Source organism: Podarcis pityusensis (genome assembly GCF_964106645.2).
Source record: "Podarcis pityusensis genome assembly, chromosome: 17".
Lineage (NCBI taxonomy): Eukaryota > Metazoa > Chordata > Lepidosauria > Squamata > Lacertidae > Podarcis > Podarcis pityusensis.
Genome location: NC_138042.1, coordinates 37,746,329 through 37,773,435, shown reverse-complemented (window position 1 = coordinate 37,773,435; position 27,107 = coordinate 37,746,329). Strand labels below are relative to the sequence as shown.

At 41.1% G+C, this 27,107-nt stretch overlaps 1 protein-coding gene across 9 annotated transcripts in view; it reads left to right on the top strand.

Annotated features, from left to right (window-relative positions):
- Window positions 1–27,107, top strand: part of PCGF3 (polycomb group ring finger 3) — a gene marked incomplete at its 5' end in the record, with an annotated part of 50,871 nt that overhangs the window by 11,258 nt on the left and 12,506 nt on the right. For 2 of the 9 annotated variants that reach the window (XM_080987002.1, XR_013980683.1), the window contains 5 exons: window positions 16,215–16,257; window positions 17,970–18,007; window positions 22,633–22,750; window positions 25,311–25,407; window positions 25,726–25,781. In XM_080987002.1, coding sequence (XP_080843128.1) covers window positions 22,642–22,750; window positions 25,311–25,407; window positions 25,726–25,781 — 262 coding nt within the window. Of the gene's footprint in view, window positions 1–16,214; window positions 16,258–17,279; window positions 18,008–19,043; window positions 22,027–22,611; window positions 22,751–25,310; window positions 25,408–25,725; window positions 25,782–27,107 lie in introns of those variants that run through there. The other 7 variants (XM_080987003.1, XM_080987001.1, XM_080987000.1 and 4 more) reach the window with 7 other exon arrangements.

Here is a 27,107-nt window from a genome sequence, read left to right as displayed (position 1 = left end):
TTTATGTAAAAAAAAGTAAAGAGGCTCAGGCCTCCTAGGCTGATGGGTCCTCTCTACCGCCAAATCTAACAATTCTCTAGTTTCTGCTAATTGTTTTTTCAGGTCCTATTAGAAATCTAAAACACCAGTTAAATAAGCCAATTTGTATAATGAACGATTCCTGTGGGTTCTTCAGATAATTTAAACAGAATATTTGAAACATGGAGTGAATATCCTTATAAATGTGCCAACCATGTATTTGATTTGGCAGCAAATAATGTGGCATGCTAACAGTAACTCTGCACAATAGCACTTCAAATCTCAGTGTTTTTAACACGTTCCTAATTAGGTGTGAAGTGATGTGAAGTGATCGAAGGTTCATAGCATCACAGTGGTTGAAGCTCATTCAGATTTTCTACTAACACAGTTTATTAGGTTGGTAGTCAACTAATACTGGATATTAATCTGGATTGACAGTTTGTGAATCAAGGTTTCACTGACATTATGAAAAAGCTAACAATCCATATTTGAAGGGTGCCAGAGTCTTTCACTCAGAATCTGAGCCTGTAAATGGTGCCTGAGAAAAAAATGGTCCTAGGATTGAGACAGAACTAAATGTCATGCCAAACATAGGTTGCTGCTAAATACTCAGAGTCTGTGACAAGTTCACCCTCCTCTTCTCAATAATATTATATTTAAGAATACACAAATTTCCTTCTCAACAAATGTTTGCACAGCTGTGTACAATAAACAGAATGTATAATAGATATAAATATATGCACAGTAGTTTAGAAACAAATCTTTAAAAGATACATTTTTGTTAATTGCTTAATATAGATATACTTATGGAAGCATATTATGTTATGTATTCTTCTTCTTGCCCCAGGCCCAGGCACCCACCAGGGACATGGGTGGCGCTGTGGGTTAAACCACAGAGCCTAGGACTTGCCGATCAGAAGGTCGGCGGTTCGAATCCCTGCGACAGGGTGAGCACCCGTTGCTCGGTCCCTGCTCCTGCCAACCTAGCAGTTCGAAAGCACGTCAAAGTGCAAGTAGTTATCTAGGTACCGCTCTGGTGGGAAGGTAAACGGAGTTTCCGTGTGCTGCTTTGGTTTGCCTGAAGCGGATTAGTCATGCTGGCCACATGACCTGGAAGCTGTCTGCGGACAAACGCCGGCTCCCTTGGCCAATAAAGCGAGATGAGCGCTGCAACCCCAGAGTCGGTCACGACTGGACCTAATGGTCAGGGGTCCCTTTACCTTTAGTATTGTTGAGAGGTGGTAGAGGAATGCACAGTGCGATGCCATTCTGTCATGTATTTCCATAAGATATTAAGGGGAGATAAGGGAAAATACCCATTTCATGGTCTTGCATCTGATTCTGGCCTTCCATTGTGATCTGTACATGTCTACTCAGAAGTAGGTTCCTCTTTGTTCAGTGGGACTTACTCCCTTGCTAGGGTATTTAGGATTGCAGCCTTTTAAATCTGGTTTTCATAATAGGCTAGAGCTGGAAGTGCCATTGTACCTCTTGTACAGGGTGAGTCTTTTAAAAGAGGCCCCGTGGAACATGTGTACTCTGTATCCACGGGGCCTCTTTTAAAGGACTCAGCCTGTATCTCGTCAATACGGCTAGGAACACTCTTTTTGTTCGGCCTCTAGGATTGTTGCTTTTTCTCTTAACAGAAGAGCTTTGCATTTGCACTAGAAGCAGAAATTCAACAAGTGAAAATTTCCTGGCAAGTTGTTGAAGTGACGAGAAAAAGCTGTGCCTGTTGAATTTCTGTTTGCTATCTGCTTGGAAGTCAAACACAAAGGTGGGGTGAGGTGGTGGATGGTGATGGGAAAAGGAATTATTTGTGGGATTGAGTGTAAGTATGTTTGAATACTTTTAAGGATTGTATGAAATGTATGTTTGTATGCTTGTATATGTGTATTAATGATGAACTATTTTAATTTTCTGTGAGCACACTAAAAGCGAAAAATAAATGTGAATAAAATGTAAAAAAAAAAGAACCTGCTTAAAAAAAAAAGAATTTCTGTTTGCTATGAAGCAGTTAAAAGGACAAAGATCCTCTTGTCAAGATGGAGAGAGTGATAGTCCTGAAGACTAAACTGATCATAGAAAAAACAAAAACAAACACCTCTTAACACCTCTCAACCTATTTCAGAACCTTTGGTGAGGCAAGTGGGTACACTTGCATCTTCTGTCTCTTCAGTTTGATGATGAACAGAAAGCAAAGGATTATAAAGCAACAATGGGCAATTGGGTGTGGGAAGGAGATCACCCAGAGAGGGATGGGAGAAGCGTGGCTGGTTCACATCTTTGGTTTGTAGAGGAGTCAGAAAGAGGTTTTCACTGCACTAGGTGAGGAGCCACAATACAGGAAAATATCCTTGAGGGTGAAAGTAGGGAACACTGTGAAGTCCCCACAGTTAAAGACAACTGCACATTTTGCGCAGAAGTTGAGCTTGTTGTTTGTTTCCTTTAGCAAACATGTGAAAGGCTAAATGTCAGATGTGAATCCTTGTTTACCTATAGCAAATTTATTTGCCACATAAATATTAATTTGGACATTTCATTTGAAGTTGACAAGTCAACTAGAAGTTGAAAATACATCCTTTCCCCTTTGCTCCTGAGAAAAATGAAAGAGCAAAATTAGCACATTCCCCCACTGGGTATTAGGCAGCCTGATACCCATGTTCTAAACGCATTCTATTAATTTCAATATCATTTCTGTGATAAGTTTTCAGACTAGATACAAGTAGCCCACTTCTCTCAGTTTTAGTCAACTAGCACTGATTAGGAAGTTGCTAGTGCTGATTTCAACAGCTTCCTCCCACCCCCCCATAGCCTTGCATATAAGTCTATGAAATTATGAATCTGCATACATTTTTACTAGCCCACCTATACCTATACCTGAATGCCTCAATATACACATTTCTTTATCTTGGTCACCTAAAGGTTATTCCTAGTTGTCATCAGGTGGATAGTTGAGTGGATATTGTTAGGCCAAGCCTGCAGTAAGTTTTTCCAGACTCTCATCAAATGGCTTGTCACCAAAGTTACCCCCATGGGATGCTGAGAATGAAAACATTTTTGCTGAAGAGGAACTTCATTAAACCCGAAATCTGGGATCCCCTCCAAACCTGTGCCACAGTTTTGCAGTTGTTTTGCAGGGTTTTGCAGAGCAAACCTCACGTTTTGCAGCCCCCCCCCGTCAAACTGAGTAATCAAACTGGGGTATGTTGTTAACCCCCCCAAAAAATCCTGTGCCAAGGGGGACTGAATTTTTTTGTCTTCTCCCCCAAGGAGACTGAGAGAAGGAATGGTGAAGAGGTTGAGAGGGAGAGCCAAGAGTTTATGAGGCAGAGATAGTGAACTAAACTGAACTACCTTCAGATCACAGGAAGACCAGTCTTCTGCCCTGACTCAGCTTTAATCCAGCCACAGTTTATTGCCAGGCAAGTGGCTGAGACTGAGGCCTCTTGCTGCATTCCAGCTCAGACTGTAAGATCAGACAGGTCAGAGAAACCCCACTTGCTCATCTGTGGATAACTGATTTACTGGATTCTGTTCCTTCTCGTGTTTTGTTTAGCAGCATGCATATTTATCTGAAATGTTCCTCTTTTGTATTTCTCCCACTCCCAATTTGATCAAATTACCTACGGGCTGTGATGTGATGTCAGTTTTCTGGAACGTTTTGAATTGGTATTTTTTCTTAAATTCCTCCCCCCCCCCCAAAAAAAATAGGGTACGTTGCAATGGAAAAAATTATGATGCCCTAGAGAGCGATCTTATTTAGCATGCATATTTTATTTGTATTTAGTAAATGAAGCTAAAAACTTTGAAACTGCCAAACTTACCTAATATTTATTTGTAGTTGGCACCATTCATTGTTTCGGTGGAAAAAATAAACACTGGAAAACCTTCTACCCTACAGGTTCTCCTTGTAATTCTGTTGGCAACTTAATCAGTCCTACAAAGGCTGTGACGTTTATCCCCCTTCATCCATCCCATTTCAGTTAAACAACAACAACCACTAAGCCCAGGATTCCTAGTAAAAGAAGTTGCCAGTATGGAAAGTGGGGTTAACAAATGTTGCATGTATAAAATACATGTTTGCTAAGAGTAGTTGAAATATCCAGAGCAGTTACATTTTATTCTGCAACCTAAAACAACTTCACACAGGAAGCAACTATTGTTTATGCTTTTATAATTTCAAGGTTACACTACTGTAATGTACTTTAGTGGAAGACAGGAGTGCCTGGTGTGCTCTGGTCCATGGGGTCATGAAGAGTCGGACACGGCTAAACAACAACAACAATGTACTTTAAATAGGCCTACCTTTGACAATTTGGAAGCTTCACCTGGTGCAAAAAACCCCAGCTGGTGTATGTTTCTTTTTTTTTCTTTTCAGTTTTCATTGAAGGTGTCTCATAATTTCTAGGGACCTAGTTTCTGTCTCAAAATGAAATTCAGGTAGAATCAGAGCTAAAAAACAAGTTTGGAGTGACACAGTTTGAACACTGCCATTTCAATGGTAGGACCATGATACAGATGGGGAGACTTTGTACTGCCAAATCTGTGTGGAGTAAACCTTATTTGCCTGGCATAAAGCATGACCCAAATGATCATGTTCAGTTGAATATGGAAAGTGCCAAGATAACTGCATTAGGGCTAGAAATCCTTGGGTAGAATCTTACTCAGTTTTTTCAGTATGCAAGTTGACCTTGCTGGTTTTGTTGTAAGATTTAGCGACTTCTGAGTTTGGCTGCTTTTGAAGTTTTCACTGAGGCTTGTTTAATCTAAGGTATTTCCCCTGTGAAGCCATAATTCGGTCCTAATGCCATTATTCTTGTAGAATTGTTAGTACCACATATTCAGTATTGGGACTTTACTTAAAGCTGAAATTGTAAAACTTAAAAAAAGAGGGCTTTTGGACATTTATAAAACGTTTACTACCTTAATTAAATTTAGCTACATTTTGCCCGGATTTGATTTACAGCATCCTAACATGCCTGCAATGAGTTTCAAACGTTCATTAGTTGATGTTCCAGCTAAACTCGCAGGTGGGGATTCTCAAACTTATGGGGACATTGTGGAATTTTGAAACAGTGCCAAGGAATACTGACTTTTTCGCTAGATTCCCACCCCGCTGCTCCCACACCACACTGCTTTTCCATTTAGTAAAAGTCAGATACAACAGAATTAAAACAGATCTTCTTGAATTTGCATGATTTAAATACTCCCCCCCCCCAAGAAAGGACTCCCATTCATTCACATTTTGCCTTTCCACAGGATCTGGGTAAAAGTCAGCTCCACTAAAATCAGAAGACAGATCTTATTACATGGTTTTTAAAATGAGATCCACTCAGAACCACAATCAAATGAGATTTCACATTGGTGTCTATAGACTGCATGCTAAAAATCATGGATCCAGCACTTGCCAGCAGTTACATGACACACACAAAAAGATGAACCCACGACATCGATCCTGATGAATTATCATGATTTTTAGATATGTCAATAAAACCATCATGTCACATAATATATCTGAGGTTACCTATGATTTGCCTGAGGTATGGGGAGAAACTTTGTAAAAATCATGAGAATCCAACCCCCCCCCCCTGCTTCTAATTCATGTTTTTTGCCGTTTTACCACCCGTTCACTCAGTTTGGAGAGTTCCCTTTGGAGCTCTTCACAATCTCTCTTTGTTGTAGTGACCATCAGCAAACGTGGCCACCTCACTGCTCATTGCTAACTCTATAAATTGTTTATGAACACGTTAAAAAGCAAAGGTCCCAATGCTGATCCTTGAGGGACTCCACTTTCTATACCTTCATTTGGAAAACTGTTCATTTATCCCTACTCTTTGCCTCCTGCAGCTTAATCAATTCCTGATTTGCAAGAGGGCATAAACCTCTTATACCTTGGCTGCTAAGTTTATTCAGGAGTCTTTGGTGAGGTACTTTGTTGAAAGCTTTTTGAAGCTCCATGTACACTATGTCAACCAGATCACCTCTATCTGTATGCTTTTGTTGACACTCTCAAATAACTCTAAATAGGTTCATGATACGAATGTTCTCCGTAGCAGGTGCTTTACCACTGAGTGTGTGTGAGAGCTCCCAAGTGTGAGTAGGTGTGCCACTTGGAGGAAGGGCTAGTACATTTTTGTGGTTGCGCTTCTGCAAGGTTACATGAGAGCTAGTGTCAGATTTCTTAATTTAGGCAGCTTGAGCAAAAGGCTTATGTGGCAATGCTTCCTATATTTTGTCAGCTTCAAGAAACTGAAGACACTGGCAGCTTCCTCTTTCTTTATACTGTACTTTTATTCACTTGTAGAGCAAACTGCTTAACTTTTAATTTCATTTGAACACATATTCGGAGTTTCCCATTTATTTATTGGTCCCTGTGACAAGGCTGCATTAATGCCCACCTACTTTCAGGGTCTCTGGGGCTGCGTTTGGTGAGCCAGTTCCGTGTAGGGATCTCAACTACGACTTGTGTGTTGATTTGGAAGACTAATAAGTGAAATGATGTCTTTGACCACTGCATGGCAGGGAGACAGCTTGGCACTAGTCTTCAGTAAGCTTACGTTCAGATAGGCAAAATTGATATGAGAGCAGCCCTTAAAGGGACAGTCCTTAATTAGAGCCAAAGATGGTGTCTTGGTTTCATGGAATCCTTCCCCCCTGCCGTATCTAGTAAGATATTTGTACAGAATATTTTGGATACGTTTTGGGATCTCATAGAATTGTAGAATCATAGAATTGTAGAGGATCATTTAGTCCAACCCCCTGCAATGCAGGAATATGCAGCTGTCCCATGCACGGACTGCGTTTGCAACCTTGATGTTATCAGCACCATGCTCTAACCAGCTGAGCTGTCCTCAACATTATTTTTGTGCCTCTGATGTGTTGTTCAGAATTTACAGAATAATATGGATGAAATGCTGGTCCCTGCACTGATTCAGAAGAGATTGCAGTCTAAATGTGGGGACATGCAGGAAAGAAATGCAGGAGGTGGCAGGGGAAACCAGGGCTGAGTGCAAATGAAATGCAGTTAGCGGTGCTTAGGTTTTATTTCACTGGGGATTAGGATTTAGGAGCAACAGAAGAGGGGAGTTTGAAGAGGCCCTGAGGGGGAGCAGCGTGCAGATGTAACTTGTGTTTTAATGTATTTGATATTTGATGTTAGCCGCTCTAAGCCCGGTCTTGGCCGGGGAGGGCGGGGTATAAATAAAAATTTACTTACTTACTTACTTACTTACTTACTTGTGCAACTACATTCTAGGCATTAGGGGCAGCAAAAGGGGAACAGTCAGAACTTAGATACAGTGGTGCCTCGCAAGACGAAATTAATTCGTTCCGCAAGTTTTTTCGTTTTGCGTTTTTTTTCGTCTTGCGAAGCACGGTGTCGGAAAAGTTTTGGAAAAGCTTCAAAAATCACCAAAGTCTTCAAAAACCTCAAAAAAGGCTACCACACCGCGTGCTATGAGTTGCTCCTCGAAGTCAAGTCGCAACTGTATTAACGGTTTTAAGAAAAAGGAAACAAACTTGCAAGATGTTTCCGTCTTGCGAAGCAAGCCCATAGGGAAAATCGTCTTGCGAAGCAACTCAAAAAACCAAAAACCCTTTCGTTTTGCGAGTTTTCCATCTTGCGAGGCATTCGTCTTGCGAGGTACCACTGTACGTAAATGCTGAGAAGTCAGCATATGAAACAGCTAATGGTTGGGGGAATAACTTAGAAAAACAAAACGAAGCACCATTCCAGTGAATTAAAAATACAAATCCTGCTCCTACTTCTCTTCCAAAGTTCTAACTTAATGGTTTGCCTGTTCAAAAACAAAAGAAAACACTGACTGGGAATCCCCATCCAACACTAAAAGATTCCAGTTGTAGGGTATTAATAACCAGCTTAATACTGAGTCTTGCATGAGTCAGTACTTTATTTTTTCCATAGCTTAAAGCATGCCTTGCATATTTTCATGCAAATGAAAGAAATAATGTTTTTAGAGGCTGTATAAAAGGCATTTGTGGTATATTTGCCATTAAAAATAAAGCTTTTCCAGTTATATTTCAAGTTGTCTCTGTAGGAAGTGTGAAGTGGGCATTTAGAGACAGTTTCAAAATGCTGAAGAAATTAAAAGGGCTGTTCTTGAGAAGCCTGCAACTGGGCATTATTATCCAAGCTTGAGCTTACTCCAAATTAGGGCTTTGCGTGTTTTCTTTCCCCACTGGAGGGCAACTTTCCACTGTTGGGAAGTCACAGCCTGCACTATAAATGCAAAGTTCAAAACACATAAAACTTCTCTTCTCAAGGCAGAGATGGTTGGTTTGGTCAGGTGTGGGGAACCTTTGAATCTTCAGATGTTCAGGATCTACAACTCCCATCAGCCCCAGCAAATATGGCTCATGGCCAGGGATGATGGGAGTTGTAGTTGAGCAACATTGGGGGAAGGAAATGCCCCCCCGCACCTCGTCTAAGGTGCCAACTACCCTCTAATGATGTGCTGTGTTCATGCACAGCACCTTTTTCCGTATCATAGGTTGTTGTTACTATTAAGAGTAATTAGAAGCCCAAACTTGCCACATTATTTTCTAAAATGCTAATTTTGAAGGAAGCAGAGAGCAGAGTCACTGAAATCATATTTCATGATTACTGTATTAGTGACTCATCATCTAGTTTAGGCATTCTTTATGCTCAGAATCAGTTTGCCAGAGGTTTAATTAGCACTGAACTTTGAAAAGGATGTTCGTATGTGTGGGTTATCAGGTAAGCAGCAAAGGAAACTCTACCTGTTACCAGCTGGGCCTTGAAAGGTCAAACTGTGCAAAGGTGGGTTTCATTAATGGCCGAGAGGGCAGTCTATTCTACACTTAATGCATGCTTAAATTGTGTTCCCCTCAAGCTGATTTTGCCTCTGGTGCCTACAGATTCTTCCTTCTTGACTTCAGTGGGTTTTCAGTATAGAAAACGAGTGACCTGTCAGGCAGGAGCTTTCTCCCCAAAGCAGGTGCTTAGCCCATAAGCTTTTCTTTATTTTCAGGGTTTTAAGGAATTTAATCAGGGCTAAAAGGGGGGAAATGCAGTTAACCCTGGCTACATGGGTTCATGTGCTGACAGGACTAACAACTTCTGATTTTAAAAAATGTGGGCACCTTGATCGGTCCAGGCAAGTCAATGGACAGAAGTAGAAGCAAAAGTTGTAGCAGCAGCTGGAATGCCAGGAGGAATGAGATGAAGACATGGAACTGCCCTGAGACCTCCGAGTATAAGGCGGTATATAAATTCAATAACTTTTTTATTTATTTTAAAAATTGAACACTTCCACCCACTCCTGCCTCCCTTTTGCCTCTACGCTGAGTAGAACAGAGTTGGGGAGACATTCTGGAGATATTGAGTTTTATTGTTTATTGCACTCAAATTATTTTTTTCTGTGAGTTTAGTATAATTGGCTTGTGATTCTTAATTTATACTCTTGCTGTGTACTAACCCTTGGATTTTGTGAAGCATTTAACTGCTCTAAGTTGCTTTGGGAACCAATCTTGGTTGAGCGGGATATAAATATACTAACAGTACAGTTGCTAATCATGTTTGCTTGGAAGTAAGTCCTACTGTGTTAAATGGGACTTAATCGCCAGGTAATTGTGCATAGGATTGCAGTTTAAGTGAATAATAAAGCTTTTCATTTGCTCCTGTGTCTAGTCACGATGTGCGGCCACTGCTCATGTACCTGCATTCTAGAAAACTACATTTCTGGTTTGTGCTGTTACCCTCTTCATCCATGTTGTCTGAGAATAGGTTATCAAAAAAGCAGCCACTGAAGTTGGAGCAACATTCCCAGCCGTCCTTTGCTGATTTTGATGTACAGTAATGCCAAGTCACAGCTTGCCCAAATTATGGTCTCATAGCATAATTTTGGATCTGGGTTTGCAAACAATGGTAGATGATGGTGGCCTGGACATCACAATAGACCATGGATTGAAGTTTATGTCTGATCTTATGAGTTTATGGGAAGGCCCATAAGTGTCGATACCACTTTGTTCTGCTTGCGCTACCTTTTTCTTTTAAACTACTGTTTTATTCTGATTACTGTGAAATACATTTGTGAGCTGTTGCTTAGGGTAGGAATCAGATCCCCCTAACCTTGAATTTTAACTTCTAATGGTGAGAGGTGCCAAATTTTGTGCTTCCAGTTCCCCTGAACAAATAGTTGATTCAAAACTTGATGAGACATCTGAGATGTGGGCTCCCGGGTGTAGTATGCCTGTTGCCTGCAGTTTATAGCAGTTGCTAATAAAGTTCAGGTTTAGTTCAAGACTGTTAGGATGGTTTCTAAAAGCTCTGCAAGCTTTAGTCTTTTTATATCCTAGAAACCTCTTATGTGTGCATAATATAGGTCAATTGTTAAGATGGTTTGGTGGAATTTTGCTTTGGCTCATAGGCATACTTGTCCCCTTACAGCTAGGTCCCCTGGAGTTCAGAAATACTTTAAGACTACTTTCATACTGAAGCTTTTCTTTTTCTTGTTGTTGTTAAAATCCCTCTAGCGTTCTCACTATTGCATTTGCTTCTGTTGTTGTTTGATGGCTCTGTGTACTTCATATTTTGTATTCATTACTCTTTTGGGAAAGGTTTTTTTTTTTTTTTAGTGCAAGGGGGCTCTAAAACAGAATGCGGAAATTTCCTTACATTTCAAAAATAGTATTGGTAATTTTTCAAAATCAAATTGGTTTGGATCTTTCTATAGCTTTCATGAATTCAATGCAAGGCCTGCCATTGCTTTGAGTACTGAAGTAATGTAAGCTGTCACTGTATGGAGATCTAGGCATCATGGAGATGGTGGCCTTTTAGCAGAAATGCAAAGTTAATGAAGCCTGAGGATGTGGTCAAGATGCTTGCAACTTCACAGCCTATTACATGCTTTCTTGATCATATTTATCCTGGCTGATTAGTGCCAGCCCTTGAAGCTTTACTGGGTAGCTCCAAGGTGTGATGAATGCTTTGTGGCATGATAGGATGGTCCCTGCTGCTTTGGAGCAGGTGGTAGTGTGGCCATGCAAGGGGGAAAAACCACTTTGGGAGCAGAGGTTTATGCCAATTATTGCATGCAAACTACTTTCAACACACCTTTTTTGAGATAGGGTGGGGCTGGTTCAGCTGTGGATGCTTTTCTAGTCTGGTCTGGTTTTGGGGCAGAGTTTGTCTCAGCTACCCTGATAGATGACCTTCGGGATGGGGAAGTGTGACCATGCTGAGATTGCTTGGATCTCTCTGTGACCATTGATACCATTCACCACATTATACTCCTGGACCATCTTTGTAGGTTGGGGACACCATTTCACAGTGGTTTTACTCCTACTTGTGGGGTTGGTTCCAGAAAATAGTATTGGATAGCTGTGCCTCAGCCCCCTGGCAATTGATTTGTGGGAGCCACAGGCAACAATTTCCTCCCGAAATGATTTAATATTTATATGAAGCCAGTGGGGGCAGTCACTGGGAGATTTGTGGCAAAGTGTCACTAGTATGCTGATGATACCCTTCTGTATTTCTTTGGAACATCTGAACCAGGAGAGGCTGTGTATGTCCTAAACTGGTGCCTAGAAGCCCTAGAGGCCTTCATAGGCTGAATGAGAGCATATAAACTGTGACCAGACAGAGACACTATGGATAGGAAATCCCCAGATCATAACCTTTCAGTTAACTCTATAATGCTATCTATGTGTCTTAAGTGCCCTTTGACAAAGTCATATTGACAGTAGATCCATTGAAATGAATGGACTTAAATTAATTATGATTAACTTAAATCCATTGATTTTACTGGGTCTCCTCTTGAGTGTGGCATAGTCAAAGGCCATTCTTTGAATTTAGCTTGTTACCAATCCAAGTCCAATTTTTTGGATAATCAAAAGTTTGCATTGGGTGGGGAGCCTTGACTCTGTAGATTTCCCATCTCCTATCATCCCTGACCTTTGCCTGTGCTATCTGGAACTGATGGGAACTAAAATTCAACAATATACAGAGGGTTTCCCACCCTTGGTCTACATTATTTTATCAAATTGCCCACTAGCTTTGAGTCATTGTACAATGAGTTGAGCATCTTAGTGTACAAAATCATTGTGATAATCATCCCCAGTCTTGCATGTGAGCTTGTTTCTTCTCTTAATCTAAAACAGGGAGAGGTTAGCAGCCAAATGCAGTGCCTTGAATCATATGACAATTTGAAGTCTGTGAAGGAGGCAGGAATGGACTAGAATAGTGTATGCTTCCCCCTTCTCATTGCATGATTACCAGCAAGTTACGACTGGACTTCTGCACCCAACTTCATTAACTAGATAGTTCTGATTCATTCCTTTTGTGCCATCTGTTCATTAAATGACGTTGAGGAGGAAGGTGAAAGAAATTGCTCACACTTATGAGTGTTTGAATGAATGATACTTAATTTGTCACTGGTGATTGTCTAATATTCAGTCTTAATACCTTCAAAAATTTACATTTAATTGGTCTGTAGTATAAAGCTCACTGTAAACTAAACCTGCCAAAACACTGATCAGAGAACTGATTTTCTTTTACTGCAACCACCGCTTAATCAGTAGTTGTTTTAGCAAATAATCTTGTGCAAAGAAGTCTAAAATACTCTCTTAAAAATAAGTATGCCCAGAAAATAGTCAGACTTCATACTTATGTGCAATGTACGCACAGGAAGCTGCCATTAGTTTTAACTTTTTCTCAAGGGAAAGATGCTTCAACCTCTTGATCCTTTTGGTTGCAATATTCTGTAAGTGGTGGTCCTTTATCTCATATAGGTAAAGGTACCCCTGACTGTTAGGTCCAGTCATGGACGACTCTGGGGTTGTGTGCTCATCTTGCTCTATAGGCCGAGGGAGCCGGCGTTTGTCTGCAGACAGCTTCTGGGTCATGTGGCCAGCATGCCTAACCGCATCTGGTGAACCAGAGCAGCGCACGGAAACATCTACTCAGCAGCAAACCTGGGGTTGCAACAGGGAGCTGCAGCCAGTCCTGGTTCCTTGCTGAGTGTATCTGTATGATACATGAGTGTATCTGTATGATACATGAGTCCTGAAATATTTTTACACTACATTTTTAGATGTACAGTTATGTATATACAACTACAAAATGTAGTGTGTGAGAGGTGTGCAAGTAAGGGCATATGGGAGCGGAGCAGCCCCTGCCTTTGTGTTGTGTGAACAGAGGGCTTAAGACACCAGTAATACTGCATTCCTCTTCTGACTTGAGAACATGCTTCTAGAGCTACTTGAGCTCAAAGGCATGAATTGTTGACTAGGATATTTAAGCTTGCTAATCTTGGAAGATTAAACTGATTTTACTAATTTAGGAGTGGTAATTCATCTCTGGAAGCTGAAGGATTTTTGGATGGGTTGCCAATTAGTATTTGGTTGTACAGTAGTTAATTTTCAGCTATATGTGTAACAGCAGTGGTTCACTGTACCATAGGTGTCGGTTATTCATTGTTTCCGAAAAATCATATTCTTAAGTCTTATTCAGTCATTATCCCCTCAATGTAGTTACCACTGTGCAAGAGGGAGAGTCGGGGTAAGCCCATTAGCCCTTCCCCCCACTTTATGTTTTTGTGGTCATTTCTACTGTCCATGTGTTGGAGGCAATTTACAACTGAGGACTCTAGCTTGCATAGAACATCTAGTCAAGTAGAGCAGGTGTCCCACTGCAGACATTCAGCCCCCAGCATGTGGAGGCCTTCAGGAATTTCAGCATGTACAGGGTGAGTCCTTTAAAAGAGGCTCCGTGGATACAGAGTACACATGTTCCCCGGGGCCTCTTTTAAAAGACTCACCCTGTACATGCAGGAGGAGCTGTCCCAAATGAGTTCATTTCTGCTTCCTCGTTTGCATGTTAGTCCCCATGGGGTGGGAGGGAGAGTAATTGCAACAACATTTCAAAGCAGTTTGCAAGAAATGCTAATTAAATTCAAAAATCTCTGAACTACACCTGAAAGTAGTGCCCATAATTGTCAGGTGCACTGCATATGAACTAAGTTCATTTGGGGTATAACATTGAACAATTTCTAGTTCAGGTTCATTCTCTTACATGTGTTTTGTACTCTTTAGACCCTTTGAGCCTTTATGCTTAAAGATCATAATTGTTGAGTGGTGTGTGTGGAAATTAAACAATTCAATTCCAATTGTGTGTGTTTTGATGTTTTCTTAGTCTTCTTAAGTATATTTTATTCTTCAGCACAACAGCTTGTGAATGCTGAATTTTTGTTTGCAATTATTTGCATCAGTGGTTCCCAACCTTTTTACTTGGTATAGTGACCCATAAATTTATCAGGTTTTTTTGGACTTCCGGTCATTGGCAGGCATTGGTTTTGTGCATTTTAATCGCATGTTTGTGTATTTTATTACCTTGAGGCATCCAAGCAACAATTTACTTAATGTCCTTATTAATGTGGAATTTGTTGAATTGCTTATGGTACTTAAAAAGTTACCCATAGTTTTGTTTATGGGAATGTAAGAACACAAACCATATGATTGCAGGATACTCCTCCATAAGCTGTTGTAATTTGTTTTTAAAACATACAATTACACAAGCCATGTTATATCTAAAAACATATTAATATTTTAAATATTTTTATTCTAAATGAAGTCCATTTCAGCAAATAACAGTGGGATTGCTAAACTAGTATTTTGCCAAAGAGTAGTTCAATGTGGGCTTTAATCGTTGTCAGACATGGTTCTCATATCATCATGGATACATAATCTGTTTTTGTATTTTGGCTTCATAGCAGCCATTCCTGAAAAATCTGTATCAAAAAGATATTTGGTACCAAATGGCAAGCAGCACAGATATTTCTTCATCAGCAAGCTCTAGATACTCTGTGGCAACATGAAAGCAAAATTCAGAGCACCTAATTTACAAAAGTTATCTTAGAGGGTCCTATCACATGACAATTGAAGGAGCTGTTCTTTTTGCACAGTGAGGACTTCATGACATCAGTTGCAAATGGGTTTTGCACCTACTCAACCTTCTCAGTTTCTAAGCAGACTTCAAATTACCATTGACTTAACTAACCTTGGCAGCAGGTTCAGTGATGGTTCACTTGTACAGGGAGTTTTTCTGAGTGATTATTACAGCTCATCTGTGATGCACAGCTGCCAAAGGAGCGCCTTGTGGTGAACTGTCACTGGATCTGCCACCAGACAGCAGTTCCCAAGTGTTACAGTGTAAGACCTGAGCCATCCGGATGTTCCAGAGTCATGTGTTTATTCAGATCCCGACCCACTTATGGGTCATGACCCATAGGTAGGGAAGTAGTGATTCAGCTGAACTTGAATTGAACTGTGAACTGGATGGTGGTGAGCTGGAATTAGTGCCTTTTGGATTTCTTGAACTTGTTCCTTTTAAAAATGAATTCCCAAGTGGCCATCTCTTTTTTGTTCTTATAGCAAGAAAATGCTTTTTATCCTCTGGCAGGAAAATAATGAAAAAAGGCATTCATGTACGTCTGTAGAAATAGAATAGATTTGGATCTTATCATGAAATTTGGCACAGAATAGTAGATGAAGAAAGACTCGATAGCAGATTGCATGTGGATCGCAAGACAGGTAATTCATGTATTAGGAATCAAGTTTTGAAGCCTGTGTCCAGTTTTGTCCCAGAAAAACTGGGGATTAAGAAACAAGAAGTGAGCAGAGCTGGCTGGTGCTGCCATCCATTTATTATAATTATGATATAAATATCATAATTATTCGGCCACTCCTAACAAAGGAGCCCAGGGCAGCAGAAACAGCAAAAGTAAAACAGTGTCAGACTAGTGGGTTTAACTCTGCAAAAGGTTACACTCTTGTACCTGCTCTACTAGATCTTGTGGATCTAGGAAGTTTATCCAGTGACCTATTTTAAGCAGGAAAGCAGTTGGCCTTTTGATAGCTTGACTATTTTATGCTAGCAGAAATAGTTCACCAGAAAAGGATCAGAAATACTTCTCATTTCTGTCACCCTGTGGTGGCAGGGGAAAATGACATCTACACTTTGTTTCAGTTCACGTATCTCTTATTAGCCTCATATGTCTAATTTTTCTTCTCTGCACTGTGACAGGCACCCATCATTTAATGTCAGCCCCATCCCATATATGCATTGAAATATTTACCTGTATTCCTTAAATCTCTGGTATTTGTTCTGGCAATCGTAGTGTTACCTAACAGATTGTTTTCCTCTCTCTTTTCAGGTCTCTGGATGGCAGACTCTGAAAAGAAATGCAGTTTTAAGAGGTATGTTGACCATGTGTGCTTCCAGAATTATTTGGGAAAAGAGCGCTTTACTGATGGAATTGGACTTCTCACTTCTCACTTTAAATAGATGAAAGGGGAAACAGGGATTGAAAACAACAAGCACACCCAAATTGAAATCGGTGCTTTTGAAGTTCTAGTCATAATTAAAATTTGCAAAACGCTTAGTTTTACTGTAAACAATAAAATTGCTGCTGTCCCACCAGATAGAACCTGTTTTAGCCTCAACATCAGATTTGTTATGGGTCCAGTATAAGTTGCTTTTAATGTTAGCCTTTAGTGTTATGGCTTGACAGTTGTGTAGAAGCTCAGGGAGGATGAGGTAACTGTTGTAATCTTGAGGTTTTTTTAAATGTAGGAATACCTTTTTATTCAACTGAAATATCTCGACACTCTTTCACATAAAGAATGTCAATGGAGATCCCCAAATCTGTTTGAATTGCATCACTATAAAATATTTGAACTTACCCTCCTAACTGGAACTAGGGAATTCCTGTCAGTGGCAAGAACTCATTCATGCTCTGATTCCTGCCACAAGAAATGTTTAATGTGTTCAAAGTTTTGGAATGTCACAGAAGAGTCTTTGAATGGTTAAGTTATCCTTGCAAGGCTACTGAGAGTCACCCAAACTCTAAGCTAACCCTGCTTCTTCTGGGGTAGTTTGTCCACCACCCTGCACTCATCTCTCACCTCTGAATCCTAGAAGCTGTCAGCATGCAACAGCGACCACACCCTGGGAATGGCTTTGGCTAGCTGGCTAAACCAGGTCAGGGTAGCCAATGGGACTCAACCATTGATGAGTTAGGGACTTCTCTTGCATGCGAAGACAGACTCCTGAAGATTGAGCAGACAAGTATTGGGTTCAGCAGTCAGGAAGATGGTTTCTGTACATGCTGTAGAGGGAAGTGAGGGGTAGATGGGGCTCATCCACCTGGAAAGGTAGCCCACCTAGGAGAAGGAAAAATCTGATGCTAAATCTCTGCTGCTTTGTGGAATATCTTCAGGAGAAGAAATGGCTAAGGAGCAGGGCTTTTTCTCAGCCGGAACTTGCCAGAAGTCAGTTTCAGCACCTTTCAAGTGGGTGCTATTGCCATTCTAAGAGAATGAGAGAGGTTTTCATGGTGAGTTTTGGCATGTCTTTTTTTTGAAAAATAGCACTGCTAAGGACTCGGAGTAAACCCAACACAAATCCAGAGTGGAGACCCTAAGACAGTTGGATGGTGATTTGTACACCTCTTTCTGGCAACTCCTGCCACCGAGTTGGTGCCAGACATATTGCTCTGCTTTCCTTTGAAACCCCATCAGCGAGGCTGGGGTGGTGGTGTCTTGTCTTCTGGGCAGCCCAGGACCTCCATACACACTGCCCAGGCTTACACCCCAGGGAAGTCACTTCAGTGCTGCTAGTGCAATAGCTTGACTTCACCCCCAGAGGTGCATTCCATTGTCTCTCGAGACAGATGGATACCAACATAAAGCACTATGCCATGGGAGCTAGGAAATTGCTGTTTTCAGAAGCAGAAAAGCCTGAGGTTATCTTGGGGCCAAACTAGATATGACCGGGGGAGAGTAAGTATTAGCTCTCCCACTGTTTTTTGTTTTTTTTAAAAAATAACAATTTAAATACAATTAGACGTGTAGGCATCCATTTGAGACAATGTGTTAACCCTATTCTCTCTGTAACATTTTCCTATTAGGCTGCTATTTGCCCTGCAAGAGAAAACAAAGCATACAGGTATCCATATTATTAATAGCTTCAGAAGATGATTTTCACTTAAACAACAGCACAGAGTAAAGGGTTTGACATACCCACCCCACTGCAGTTCCAGTCAAATTCCCCAATGTACTCCTGCAACTATTGTTAAATTGTAAAAATACGTACACTGGATGTCCTCTCGTGGATCTTCTGTCATGCAAATCCTTTGACAAATGTCATATTCTGTGTAGGATTCCCCAGGCATGGAACTGCAGAAGATTGCAGTCCTGGTTGTTGCAGCTGCTGTTCATTCTTCTAACCACAGTTAGTGCCCACTTCCTCTGAAGCACATGAATTTTCTGTTTGCATTTATTAGCTAAGATTATGCTGTTTATTTTGAGGATTAGATGGGTTTGTTTAGCATTACTTCTCGCCATCTGATATCTCAGATCTCTGGGGCACTGCTTTATATGGTGCCAGAGTATGGCTTACCATGAATGTTTTGAGTCCCACACCTACCTTGCTCCTTCCCAGGCTTTTTTAGGTCAGCACAAGACAGGAGATAAGCCAAAGTTTTGCTTATTGTGTTGTCTGAACCCAGAATTGTTGTTAAGGAGGAGATAGTGTACAACTTTCAGAGCTGTGAAAGGACTGAACTTTGGCTATTGTCATGTTCTCAGCATGGTTTGGCTTAGTGTGATGTACAGATGTGGCCATTACGTGATTTAGAAAGTATCCTCCATGGGCAAATACACTCAAATACACCAAGGGGAGAGATAAACTGCTATTATACTATTGCAACATTTACCATATTTTACACTCGTCCAGCCTGGAGTAGAAGGGAGATACACATACTCTGAAAAGCACAGAATGGAGCAAAACTAACACCCCCACCACAAAGCCATCATGGCTGGCCAGTTTGGCAATGTTGTGGAGATGATATGGCAAAGTTTGAAATGGATGTTTGAGCTGGATACTGCGATGGGGGGCTACTTACGCTGACACAGATGTGCCCTATTACACATTCTCTCAACTCACATTCTCTCAATTCACTCTCAACTCAGACATAATGAAACCTTCTTTTTTCTTTGGTGATCACTTGTAGCCGAGTAAGATTGTCTTTCATGAACACAGTGAGTACGTAAGTGACTGTGGAGGTCAATTCTGGATCCACACGTCCTTCCACAGTGGGGACATAGGTTTCTGGATGGGAGCTGATGATGGTGAGGGTTTGTCAAATGTGCCTTCCTCTTAGCATGTTTCTCCCTTTTGTCCTGAGTTCGAGTGTCTACAAAGTCCATGATACCTTTGGTAAAGGCAGCATCTTCCACCATGTGAGCAGGAAGACACCAGCAACCCAAAGCTGTTGGCATCCTTGCACTCAGAAGTACAGTTTGCCCTGGCAGCACATACTCCTTGCAAGTACGTTTTTGATTGCAGCATGTAAAGAGAAGGAAGGAGGGGCCATATAACACAGAGCCCTGAGAGCTTCCTTGGAAGGAGGCCTGCAGAGAAGAGAGCATAGAGCCCTCTTTGAGACAAGAGCTCAAGACTCACTGAAGGAGTAGAAGTGTCTTTTGCCAAGCAGGGAAAGGGAAGTACCAGGATAAAGGACAAAGGAAACTGCAACCGCTCACTGTATAGGGCACGAGGTAGGGAAAGTGGAGTTTGAACCTCACCAGGGGGAATAGGGAGAAGATGAGCAACACCAGAGACACTACTCATTAGTTCCCTATTGGCAGCAGACAGGAAACAGATGTGTCGTGACACATTGGTTTCCCTCAGCGTTGAGACCCAGTCACATGTGCCAGAAGCACATAGGTTGCAGATGAAGCCTGGCAGAATAAGTGGCATTCTCATGGAGGGGGTCTGAAAGTAGATCATACCAGGGAGAGGGATTTACCGCTTCCTGGCAGTAAAAGAGCATGAGTGCACAATCTTGACCAGATGTCAGTCCGGTTGAATTCAGTGGGGCTTTTCCTGAGGAAATGGGGTTAGGATTGCAGCCAAATCGTAGTGAATAGCACCTGGGATGGAAGAGATCCTGAAAAGAAAGGTCTGTGGCATAACCAGGAGGGCTGCTGTGCCTTAGACAGTTGCTCAGTTGCAAGGTAACTGCTGTGGTGCCCCTCATGGCTCACAACTTCATGTTGATACTGCGAACAAAGAGTGGCTGGAAGAAGTAGGCTGGGAACAGGCATGGGCATCCTGATTGCTGGTCATGGGGTGCTCTTCCTTGGGGCCTACGTGGAATGGATACCCCATTCCTTGTAGGCCGTGGGGAAAGCCCGCCCCATGAAAGCTTGGTACCTGCATCTCCTCAAGCACAGTTGGTGTTTGTAAGAGAAGACTGAGTGCTTCTCTCCCCCACCAGCCATGGGGGAGAGCCATCCTTCTCCCTGTTTCATGGGAGTTTGCAGTGGAACTGCGTGTGTGCTCAAAGAGCTTGTCTTGATCCATGTGTCCAGGCTGTGACCAGCATGGCAGAAGTGTTTGGCTAGCAGTATCAGTGTATGGAATGGAGAGCAAGTGTGGTGTAGTGGTTAAGAGCAGTTGACTCGTAATCTGGTGAACCGGGTTCAATTCCCCGCTCCTCCACATGCAGCTGCCGGGTGACCTTGGGCTAGTCACACTTCTCTGAAGTCTCTCAGCCTCACTCACCTCACAGAGTGTTTGTTGTGGGGGAGGAAGGGAAAGGAGATTGTTAGCCACTTTGAGACTCCTTAGGGTAGTGATAAAGCAGGATATCAAATCCAAACTCTTCTCTAGCCTACCTATATGTGCGGATGCCTTGTACGGAAGAGACTTTTTCTTGCTACTCTGGCTATGTGGATGGGTGGGGGTGGTGAAAGAAGTAGGAGACGGTTGAATCAGTCATACTTCGTGGGCATACAACCCCCCCTCTCCCCCAGTGTTAAGGACCTGTCATATGGAGAATTGCCTATGCTGATTTTTCTTGGAAAGCTTGGCTTTGATGGATATGCAGTACCCTCATCGGACATAAAAACATATGAATGATTCATTTCTAACAATCTACACAATAATTTGTAGAAGGCCTCTTAAGGGGAGAGAATAGTTAATCATAAAAAAAAAAGAATTTCCCCCCTCCCCTAAGAATCTTGAGTTTGGCTCTTGTTAGCTAGTTTTATTGAATGACATGTACATTTATCAGGAAACCAAAGGAAAATGGTCAGTGCAGCATTATCTTAAAGTAATCTGAAGACGCAAGTACACTGAATTACCCTTACTGCAATGAAATTATGAAATGTGTTCCAAAATAAAAATTAATTAAAATGTTTTCTGAGCCAAAGTGTCTCAGCAGTTCTTACTGAAAAGCATGTTAATTTGGTGACACCTGCCGCGTAGGATACCATTGCAACAGATGGTAAAACTAGCTCCCTCCCCCCGTTTTTAATTATTTAATGCTATACTCCTCTTTTTCCAGTGCAGATTTTCCCAGTGAGGAAATGTGAGCAGGTGTTTTTATCCTACTTATAAGTTTTAGTATGTCATACTTCAGCTGCTTTCTGGGAACTTTGAGTTTGTATATTTTTTATGAGCCAAACTTGCTCATCAAATTTGGGTATTTTCATAACGTTCTTGAGAGATTTTAACAGTTTGTTTTGTCAGGGTCCCCTCTACCCCTGCCCTTCCAAATTTAGGGTTCAGGGATTTCTTCTTGATGAAAGCACACATGCATGCATTACACACAGATTACATGGAGACTTGTTTTTAACTTCTGTTCAAAGTCCCCAGTTGAAAGAAGGACGATGACTAACCATTCCTTATTGTCTCACGCTACCAACATACACATTAGTCCCCACCCCCAAAGTTACACAAACTTTTGATTCATAGATAATAAAATATGTAACATCTGTCCCCTGAGGCAGACTTTCAACGATTCCTTGCAGACCGAGCGACTCCAAATTCCTAGATACTGGATTCCTATCATGCTGCTTTTTAACTGACCTGAAGTCAGCTGCAGGTTATATCAGTCTAAGGTCAGTTCAATCGTATACATTCCTACTCAGTTCAATCGTATACATTCCTACTCAGAGGTAAGCTCCATTACAACATCATGACCTAGGAAGCTTCCTTATACTTAGTCAGACTGTTGACCCACCTAGCTCAGAATTGTCTACTGTGACTCCAGGGTTAAATACAGGTGTGTGTTTGTGTGATAGAATCATGTGAGACTCTACCCAGTAACGTGGGGATTTTTGGAAGTTTTTGAAATTTATGCTAGTAATTCATTCTAATTTGGGATCCTACAATCCATACTTCCATCACTGCCCCCAACTGCAATCTGAAGTGGTGCAGTCCAGTAACCTTACCTGCTCCTTCTGAGAACTAGGCCCCAGTTAAACCTGATTGTGTAGAATGTCACAAACTTAGTTGCAAATAAATATTGCAGCATTAGGTCTAGAATACCAAATTTTGAACTTGCCTTTAGTAATTGGATTGGATAGTTCAGTGGATATTCATTCTCATTTTCTTAAACCAGGACCCTTCTTTTCAAGTAAAATATTGTTAGGAAGAAAGCTACATTGAAAAACCTAATCACTCTCTGTATTGCAGGCTTATCATGAACGTCAAATATTTAAATTTGCAAAGGCCACTTACATCCACACTTGGAAAAACTGATGGCCCTGTTTTTCTTGCAGACACCAAAGATGCTGACGAGGAAGATTAAGCTTTGGGACATCAATGCCCATATAACCTGCCGCCTTTGCAATGGTTATCTTATTGATGCTACCACTGTAACGGAATGCTTGCATACCTGTGAGTATTAATATATCTACCCATAGTGATGTTTCATCAGATGTAAGATTAGTGGGTTGGGTATTTTTCATTGTTCGATACATCCTCTCTGCCTGCTTCTTCTAGCTCTGTAATGTTTCAGAGTCAAATGTCAAATACCAAGCTTCTCTCCACCCACGCCTCCATCCAGGATCAGATCGTGGGTGAAGACAGATTCTGATTACAGATAAAATCCATATTCTGGCTGGATAAGATGTTACTTTCTGCTGGGAAGGACATAGCAGGGGTCCCCATAAGCCTGAGGCTAACTCTCATGTGAATACAAAGCATATGCTATGGTCCTTCTTTTAGTGGTAGGGGAGAGTGTAAATGAATGGTGCCAAGTAATGTTCTGCTTTACTTTGAAGGTGAGGGCAATGGTATATTATGGTAGGCTTTTAGGAATGCTGAAAAGTAGGATTCTTTTGAAACATAAGGTGTATTGGAGAATTAATGATGGTGGTGGTGATGTTTGAAGCGGCACATAATCCAAGGTTTATTGCTGGCAATAAATCAGGTTCTTCTTTCCCTCATACAAACCAGTAGTGAAGATCTAAAAGGAAGGATGGGGGGGGGGTTGTAAATATTTTGCAAGTGGTATTTGAAAGAAAATGAAACATGGAGATTTAGTTCATGTGATACGTACTAAATTATGAGTTGATTGCTGTGCCGATTTGTAAGCCTTAGATTAATACTCCTAATTTAAACCTAAACTGAAGACTTTCAGGAACTGTTGTGTGAAACTGTACAAGGCATAACTCTGGACAAGAGGGAGACAAGATAGGTTTGTAGCTCTTGTTTATGTAGCCATAACATGTAGCCACCTGCCCCTTGTTAGGTCACAATCATTCCCAGTTTGGGTGCTTGTGGCATATTCCATTTCAGTGCTAAGGTCCTTATGACATTTGAAATACCCCCCCCCCTTTGATAGGTGATGGCTTATAAGTGCATTTAAACTTCATAGAATTTGCCATTTATACAGTTCTTCCAAAACACTGAACTTTCCCCCCTATCCTACTCAGAAGTTCCTCTTCTTTCCCCATTTCCTTTCCCTCCAAAGGAACTTCTACTCTTTGCAAGAGAGCAATAAATATTTTAATAAATAATAAAACTGAACCATCGTCTTGGTCTATCTGGACTTTCACCTTGCTGTCTCTCTTCCATGATTTTAGTCATATGCTTTCTGTTGACTTTTAATGCAATAGGATAGCTGGGTAATCGTGTGGGTGTGAATCTTTGTTATGTCAATTGGTCCTCATTGCTTTGCATATATCTCTCTGCCCTCCCTCCTTGCAAACCAGGCTTCCCTCTAAAGGCTCATAGTGCCTCATCCTGGCTGTTATTAAGCACTACCTTGAGCTTGTTTCTGCTAAAATGTGCATCATTTTTTGTGAGATGTAGATGGCACTGTTTAACTGCAGAAGCCAGGCACCAGTATTGCCAAGGTTTCAAAGCCATTGTAGGGCAGTTGGCTATATGCAAGCGGACTATATAAGCAAGCAGGGGTGTTCTAGGTATCCTTTTGCTGTACCTACAACTCTGCTGTTAACGTCACTGAAATAACCTCAATTTCAACTTTGGACAACGCTAAATCAATGATGGCACACTGTCAGATATGTAATAAATATATGTTTATAAGGAACATCCTATGTATTCAGACCTCAGTTTGACTCTAAAGACCATGTTGTTCTTAAGCAGGAAACAACTTTTTCATAACTTCATATTCTGCATTCAAACAACCTAAAAATAAATGTGTACTTTAAAATTTAAATCAGTTTAGAATTCTAAACACATGCCAGAAAAGCAAGCAAGCAAACAAAACCCCTCCCAGTTTTATATTGCTGCTCTTCTGATCTTTCTTATCTATATTTTACCCTCTGAATTTTACCCTCTGAAGATGAATGGCAGTGCCTGAATTTATGCCTTAACATTTGTATGTTAGACAATACATCCTTATTGGGCATTATTTAGTTAAAGCTGGAAAGTGAATACAAATAGATGCTAAAATATATAATGCATTTAGATTACATTTAACTTTTTTTGTATTGAGAAAGCAGTTTTGTAAAGAATGAAATGTTCTAGTCAGACATGGAAAACCTCAGGCTTGGAGGCCAAATGCTTGGAGCCTTCCAGGGCTTTCTGGCCCTCATAAATCTCTCTAGGTCACATACCCTGGAGAGCCATGCCCCTGGCCCAGCTTTGCACCCCCCCTTGAGTGCTTTTTGACTGGCTGGAAAGTGTCCAGTGAACCCCAATAATGCTGCTTACTTGCTTGGATGGATGGAGGATAGAGAGGAATGTGTGAGTGTGAAGAAACTAGCCTACTATACAAAGGTGATGTTCACATTTATGGCTCTGTTCACTTTTGCCTTGGCCCACCCACATCCTCTATGTGGCCCCCAGCAGGTCACCCCGAAGGGAATGTGGCCCTCTGGCTGGGTGGAGGGCAGGTTCTCCACCCCTGGTTTAAGGGAACAGTGTTAAATATGCAACATCCATGTTTGTTCTTAGGACGGTAGTAACCAAATCTTTCTATAAACAGTCTGCAGGAGTTGCTTGGTAAAGTATTTGGAAGAAAATAACACCTGTCCCACATGCAGGATAGTTATACACCAGAGCCATCCACTACAATATATTGGGTAAGTAACGTTTTAAGGTAGTATGTACAGAGATCTGCTAGGTATGCCTTTTCCATCAGTGGGCTGGTTTAGAAATGCATGTCCATAATTTGACTGCACATCGCTTGACTGCATAGCACAATGAAAATTATGGGGAGCCATCCAGCCTTCCTTCGTTAACTTTACTTTTATGTGAGGGATGAGTTGATGTTTCAGCGCTCATCCCAAGGGAAATTTCAACGCTCATCCCACCATCCAGTGTTAAGCGATACAAATTCAGCATGGAAGTGCTTCATAGTGAAATTTACTTCTTGTTATTTTCTCTCTCTTTTTGGCCAGTCATGACAGAACAATGCAAGATATTGTTTACAAACTTGTTCCAGGTCTTCAGGAAGGTAAGTGAACAATATACTCTTCGGTAAACATTTACATATGATTAAAACTTTTCAATGTGGTGTTTGGAGGTAATGGTTCGATTTTTTAAAAATAAAATAACATGAAATAATGGATGGCATGATGTAGTTCTAGGTTGTTTTTATGGGGTTGCTTTGGCAACTAAGGGCCAATTGGCATGTTACAGTGGAGCTCCATGCTTGTAAAAGTTACTGGGATGGTTTTGGTGGTTTCAAGTTTGGACTGGGAGAGAGGGGAGGTCCCCCTGTGGCCCCAAGCCAGATCACTTCTGCAGAGCTGCTGTTAACTTGTAGAAGAGAAAACTAATCTCTTGGTTGATTTTACAGAAAGAAAGTTATGTTGGGAGCTCCAGACATGAGGCAGCAATGTAATATGTAGTTTGGCCCTCAAGATACTGTAGGCAGGAAAATTCATTGCAGTGTAGGTGCCTTATATTTACACATGTGAATGTGAGAAATTTTAGCAAGTGGGGATATTTACTGGTATTTACTGATATTTGAATGGGCCCAGAGAGAAATGACAGGATAACTAAATGCCTTTGGGAAATTTATTTTATTTATTAGCTAAATATATAAATAACCACCCTTCACCTGAAAATATATAACACAAAATATATAACCAAAAAACAAAAGCAAACCAATAGTCCCCCTCCCACAAACACATCTGGAAGACCATAGATTTTTTTAATCAGCCAAAGGCCTGGTTATAGAGGAATGTTTTCGCCTGGCACCTAAATGTCTAAATGTCATTCCCCTTTTCTAGCATATAACTGATAAAGGACACTTACCTAAGAAGCACATGAGTAAATTTCAGAAACAAGTCTCATGGTTCAGGCATTTCTAACATTTCCCAGCGGGCTTCCTAAATCACCAGTAAATGTCAATATCCACATAGTTGCTTACATTTCCTGCAATGCATACTAACATAAAATTCCTTGTGGATATGCTGCAATTTGCAGTCCTAGATTTTGCTGTTGCCTGTTTCACTAATATGGATACTTTATACATACGATGAGTGTACAGTAATACCATCATTACTTCTGACTGAAAATTATTTCATAAATGAACCAGGCATGGGAGTGGGAGTGGGAAAGACTTTATTTCACAGTTTGTAAAACATGAGTCCCCACCTCAATCCTAAATTTTGCCAAGAGTCACTAACAAGTGCATGAAACAAGTGCTGGGCCATTTTAAAGTAGAAAGTGAAATCCAAAAGTAGCATTCAGTCGTTTAAGAAATATCTCATCTTATTAAGATGATGCGTAATGAGTCACAGAAAAGCTGTCGGACATTAGAGGGTGCTCTTGA